The 6,000-nt window shown below is 53.0% G+C and overlaps 2 protein-coding genes across 2 annotated transcripts; one reads left to right on the forward strand and one right to left on the reverse strand.

Annotated features, from left to right (window-relative positions):
* Positions 1 to 1,855: 1,855 nt before the first annotated feature.
* MAA_08178 (ribosomal protein L1) lies at positions 1,856 to 3,074 on the forward strand (the record flags this gene model as incomplete). Its single annotated transcript, XM_007826176.1, has 2 exons — positions 1,856 to 1,921; positions 1,989 to 3,074. The coding sequence occupies 2 exons, from the start codon at positions 1,856 to 1,858 to the stop codon at positions 3,072 to 3,074; spliced, it is 1,152 nt and encodes a 383-aa protein (XP_007824367.1).
* Positions 3,075 to 3,478: 404 nt separating this feature from the next.
* Positions 3,479 to 4,480, reverse strand: MAA_08177 (palmitoyl protein thioesterase; the record flags this gene model as incomplete). The annotated part of the gene is made up of 1 exon (XM_007826175.1): positions 3,479 to 4,480. One exon carries the CDS (start codon positions 4,478 to 4,480, stop codon positions 3,479 to 3,481), a length of 1,002 nt encoding a protein of 333 aa, XP_007824366.1.
* Between the last annotated feature and the right edge of the window lie 1,520 nt (positions 4,481 to 6,000).

A 6,000-nucleotide genomic window follows, 5' to 3' on the forward strand; every position in this document is an offset into this window, starting at 1 on the left:
CGCCAACAACCATTAACGTGCACCCAGCGCCATCCATTGCTTCGCTTTACACATGTACAACTCGGCACAAAGTGATTTTTTGGAACCTGGGCTTCCTCCGTAAACGCCTGCATCGACTCACTACCTCTCGCGCGACACGCTTCACCTCGCTCCATGGCTCGGCTCTCCCGTGGCATTTCGCGCGTGGCAGGCCTCCTCAGCTCGACAGCCCGTCATCAATTAATGTTAACTACTCCGTACGTGCATGTACCTAGGAAGCCAGCCTCCTCTGCAAACACGTCTCCACTAGTCGCGTCCGCCTCCATTGCTCCGACCCTGCAAATCACGGCAAAATAAAACACACAATTTCTAAATCCTACCTGGTACTAGTAGTACTCTGTCCCCCGTCCTCCGTTCCCCGTCCTGCCAGGGAAGCCGAGTTTCCATTCGGCCTTGACTCTAGTCGGTCCCAGTTGCACCCCAAACTAGCTGCCAATGTGGTCAAGTGTCTCCCCCTTCACCCGCCCATTCGCTTTTATCGGATTCTTGTGTCTACACGTCCCAGACATGTTGAGGTCATATATGTCTTGGGGTAGTGGCCCCGTTTCGTCTTTTGGCGGCAGGCTGCTGCTGCTCTGCTGGTCCCTGCTAGGGCCTGTCGAGGCTACCATGTTCGTGTCCATGTAAGGCTCACACAGGGCTCGGCCATTGGTGGTTTGCCCGAGACCGGCCGTATGCACGCTCTTGAACTCCGTGTTTCACGGGTAGGGGTGATGAATATCCATCATCTTCAAAGTCGTGAATCCCTCCACAGAAGCCGAGGCCGTTGCAATGTCGGCATCATCCATCGAGAGATCTGGATACCTGATTAAAGGCTGACACAACCATTGCGGTGAGCTGTTTTGATGCGGAGAAATCTCGTCAACGCAACCCGGTGTCCTTCTTTTTCACAGTATGTTGCCATGAGTCCGATTACGCTCTGTGGACATACGCATTGTGGGTGGTGATAGCGCGTCGCCAGTTCGAAACGGGCCACGATACCGCGACGACACTACCCTGCAGATGGCCAAGTTTACGACAATTGTGCAAGTTACAAGGGGGACATTAAAGTGATTTTTGAATATGTGCATTCTATGGGCGGGTAATATTTATCTTGTATATGTTTTGTGCAACAATAATGCAATGTGCTGGCAAAAACCCAAATGCACAAAGTAAATGCGTAAGAGTTTGTCAGAGTCTGGAGCCACTTCGTATAAGTCAGGTCGCATCACAAAGCACAACTCTCTCAAATTTGTTCAAGTGACAAGCTAACCCACCGCTAGAGTCGTCCTCTAAACCATGAGGAAACTCAGAAAATATTCCAGTTCACAATCATGTTGCCACAGTCGTGCTGCCTAGGATTAGGTGCATGTTGGATAATGATAGCCTCACCTCACCCACATCATTCCTCATACCAAGCTCGCGCCCAGAATATACCATTACTAGACTGGACGGACCGATATGGTGGACAAAAACTCAAAATTTGAGAACAAGACTAAATATTCTGATTCTTTACAAATCCATACATGTAAAACCTAATATTATGCGTCCAGCCCTGCTCACATTCTAGCCTTCCGGGTGAGCTCCGACATTCGAGGTGGAGAGCCGGAGCCCGGACCGGACCGACGTAGCGGAGCCACGGGACCTGCTTCTTCCGAAAGCCGAGCCACTGGCAGGCGCTAGCCAACCGCAAAAGTCGGACTTTTTTCTGGGTCTCAGGGAAAAAAAAACTGCCTCCCACCACCGCCTTAAAAAATAGGCAGCCCTGCGATTTTGCCATTGTACCGCCAGGAGGTTTTCCTTCACATTTGGCTGCACATCGACGTCCAGACAAACCATGGCGCCGTCAAAAGAAGTTGCCGTCGTTGGCTCCAATGCCCTGGCCTCAATTGACCCTGACCAGGTGCGTCCCCCGCCCACAGCGCAGCTCACCCAGTCCTTCAACTCGAAACACTAACGCTTCTACGCAGACTCTGAAAGCCTCCAAGGCCCTCCTCGCGCACATCAAAAAGGCCGCCAAGGAAACCTCCAAGGAGTCAGCCAAGCGAAATCTCCTCGAGGACGAGGATGACGAAGACACCCCCATCTGGCTGACGCTCACCACGAAGCGCCACATTGCCGACAAGGCTCGCCTCCAGCCCGGCAAGATCCCCGTCCCGCACTCGCTCAACACGGACGAGAATACCACTATTTGCGCCATCACCGCCGACCCCCAGCGAGCCTACAAGAACATCATCGGCTCAGACGAGTTCCCCGCGGAGCTGAGCAAGCGCATCACCCGCGTCATCGACTTTGGCAAGCTCAAGGCCAAGTACGGCCAGTACGACGCCCAGCGCAAGCTCTTCTCCGAGCACGACATCTTCCTCGCCGACGACCGCATCATCAACCGCCTGCCCAAGGTCCTCGGCAAGACATTCTACAAGACCACCGCCAAGCGGCCCATCCCCGTCGTCCTCTCCGCCAAGCGGCCCAAGGCCGACGGCAAGCGCGCCAAGCGCGACAACAGGACCACCAAAGACAAGGACGACGGCATCAACGCCGGCACCGCCGCCGACATCGCCAAGGAGATCGAAAAGGCCCTCGGCTCCGCGCTCGTCAGCCTGTCCCCGACGACCAACACCGCCGTCCGCATCGGCTACGCCCACTGGACGCCGGAGCAAATCGCCGACAACGTCGACGCCGTGGCGACCGGCCTCGTCGGCAAATGGGTGCCCCAGGCGTGGCGCAACGTCCGCAGCATCTACATCAAGGGCCCCACCACCGCCGCCCTCCCCGTCTGGCTGACGGACGAGCTGTGGCTCGACGAAAAGGACGTCATTGCCGACCTGGAGCTTGAGCAGGGCAGCACCAAGGCCGAGAAGCCCAACGTCGGCAAGAAGCGCAAGTCGCTCGGCGCGGGGGCCGAGCCCGAGCCCGCCGCCCCCGCCAAGAAGGCCAAGAAGGCGGACAAGCCTGCCGCCGAGAGCAACGACGACAAGCTGGACAAGCAGATTGCGGAGCGAAAGGCCAAGTTGAGGAAGCACAAGGCCGCGGCGGCCAAGGCCATGGATGACTGAAGAGAAGAACCTAAAAAAAATATGACGAGAGACCTAAAAGACGACAATTTTTTGTCCTGGGTTATGGGTCAAGGGTCCTGCTGCATGTAACATGTGTTGTTGTTGCACTGGCGTTGTGGCGTTGAAAACATGCGTGCCTGTCATGAATGAGATAGAGAGACTTCAATGGCATTTACTCCCACACTCAAACGTTCATGCAGACCAGGTGAGGGAAGCACCAACAAGTAAACAAACGTATTGATTGATTACCGACTGCTGTTATTGGCTATTGTATTCCAGAAATCAAAACTTGAACCCAATTTAAACCCGATATTCCGACCCGGTTCCATCCCTACTCCGTAGCAATACTCCAACAAGACCAAAAAGATTAAGAGAGAAACAGTTAATAAAGAGTACACATGGGATCAAAGTTCCTCGGATTCAAAGCCGTCCACAGAAACAGCCGTCTTGTTGAATGGCCCCAAGAATTCAGTCATGACGTCCTTGAACACGTGCTCCGGAATGTGCATATGATCACCCTTGATCGTCCTGAAGCTCAGCGCGCCCTTTCTATCCAGGGTCTTCAAACCCAACCAGTCCTCCTTGTACATCTTGCGCTCCTTCAACGGCGTATGCTGCCCATTGACCTGAACCTCTCCGAACCACGACGTCTCCTTGGGAATGGCAACAGTGTCGTTCTCAAACAAGTACATGACGAAATTGTCCAGGCGGACGAGATTCTCCTTGTACGTTGCATTCTTCTTCTCTCGCTCATTATTGATATCCGCAAGGTAATTCGACCGATCCAGGTACAAGGCGTAGTCGCTGTCCTCGACGGGGCGGTAGTACTGCGCGGGCACAAGGCGGTTCTGCACAAAGCTGCTCCAGACGTTGAAGCGCAGGAGCGCCATGGCCGCCTTGCAGATGTAGTCCAGGGCCCCGCACTGCTTGAACTCGGTGATGCCGTTGTGCTGGCTGCCAAAGGTGATGAGGTTGCGGACGCGGGGGAAGTTGCACCGCTCAACGTATCCGCGGAGGAACTGGCCACCTTGGGAGAAGCCAATGGCGTCGATGGCCGGCGCGGTGGAGAGGACGCGGTTCTTGGCCAGCTGATCGCATACTATTTGCACTTGGTGAGTGACGTTGCCGATGAAGGTGGATGTGCGGTCGTCGGACCCGTCCGGCGTAGGGTTGATGATGTGGACGAAGATGCCGGGGGCGATGTCATCGGCAAGCTTGGCGATTTCGGCAAGGCCCTTGCTGTCGGCGTCGTCGCCTAGGCCGTGCCAAATGACGAGGGGGAGCGGGTTGTCGCTATCGTCGTACGAGGGCTGGGCGCTCTTGGAGTTGGCCTTGGGGCGTCGTGTTGTTGCGGCCAGAGAGCAGCCCAGGACGGCGGTTGTTGCGAGGAGAGATGATGTACGCATGGTGGGCTGAGTCTAGACTGAGCGAAATCTCTGGCTGCTGGATGTCTAGGATGGAGCCTACGATGCTGTCGAGGGGAGAAAGTCGACGATGGAGTCGACGATGGCGTTGATGATATGGGTGGCATGTACGGAGTACATAAGTGCCTGATAAACTTGGCCAACTCGGAGGTGACGTTTGCATGGACCCCAGGTGACATGGAATGGAACCACAGAAGGGAGGCACGCGTAGTACATAGTCTCAAGCTCCCATTGACCCTACAGGAGGAAGTGGCACGGGCTACGGCAACCACCTGCATGCTGCATGCACAACGGCGGACCAGTACAGCCCCCCTGAGCCGTGTCACCCAATAAGGGAAGTTCCTAGCCAATGAACAATCAATTGATACGTCAGTGGGGTCGAGGAACTTAACCTAGTACGACTACTCACACTCCGTAGTCTCTTCTCTGTTGAGCAAGTTATGAAACGGTACGTATAGAAAGTATTCTTAAAAATTAAATACTATTGAATATTAGTCTCTTAAAAACCTGTAGTCTTACGCTTTCTTATTCGAGTTCCATCATCTCAGTGTCACGGCCTTCACCCCGGGTTTGGCGGTGAGTGGGCAAAAAAAAAATCATTGCCGCCGTAATATCTTCGGGTACGCGAGCTTAAGAGAAGAGACACCAAACAGGGAGAACAAGAAAACAAAAGAAGAAAGAGCGTGGACAGAAGAGAGGAGAGGGCCATGAAGGGAGAGCCCGATTTCAGACTGGATGGGCTCATTCACCTCTACCAATGGTGAGGACCTCCGATGTACGTTAGCATTTCTCCCATCACCGAAATCCAAAGTCATTCATTCACAAAACACCTTTCGAACTTGATCGCCGTATGCCTGTTGTCCGCCATATTCTTCTGAATCATGCTCCGAGTTCCCGCGCCAAACCTTGACAAAAACGTCTCGGGTTCGATGGACAGGAATTTGGGCGGATACAAATGAGTCCTGGGAAGATAAAACTTAGCATTCAAAGATGACAAGCAGCGCCAGAACCACACTCCTTTTGACCGTCACATGTCTTTCATGACTGTAGTAAGTGTGATGCTGTGCCTTGTCTTAGTTTTCATAGCTTGCTCTTTGTCCTCGAATGCGTGCATAAATTCTCGTCGTATGTCATCAAACCGGTCGATTTTTTCGCCTCTAAGCTGGTCGATGACACAGCCAGTCAACCAACATGACACTCCAAGCATCTCTGAGGGAAGCGCGCATATCCACTCCAGGTCTATCAAGCCCGTGAAATTCCAATGCTTGACAACCAGAATATTGCTCGCGTGAAAGTCGGCAAAAGTTGAAGTAGGAACAGGGCGTTGCGAAGTTCTCCTTTGATTTGATGTAAAGGCGCGACAAGACTCGGTGCAAAGTCTTGACTCCTATCTGGCCTTAGCGGTTACCTTTACTATATATTAGAAAAGGTAAGTTAGTTATATAAAAATAAGATAAAAAAAATCTAATAAATATATTTATAATAAAATTTACTTTTAATTA

This window comes from Metarhizium robertsii (assembly GCF_000187425.2).
Source record: "Metarhizium robertsii ARSEF 23 chromosome Unknown MAA_Scf_4, whole genome shotgun sequence".
NCBI lineage: Eukaryota > Fungi > Ascomycota > Sordariomycetes > Hypocreales > Clavicipitaceae > Metarhizium > Metarhizium robertsii.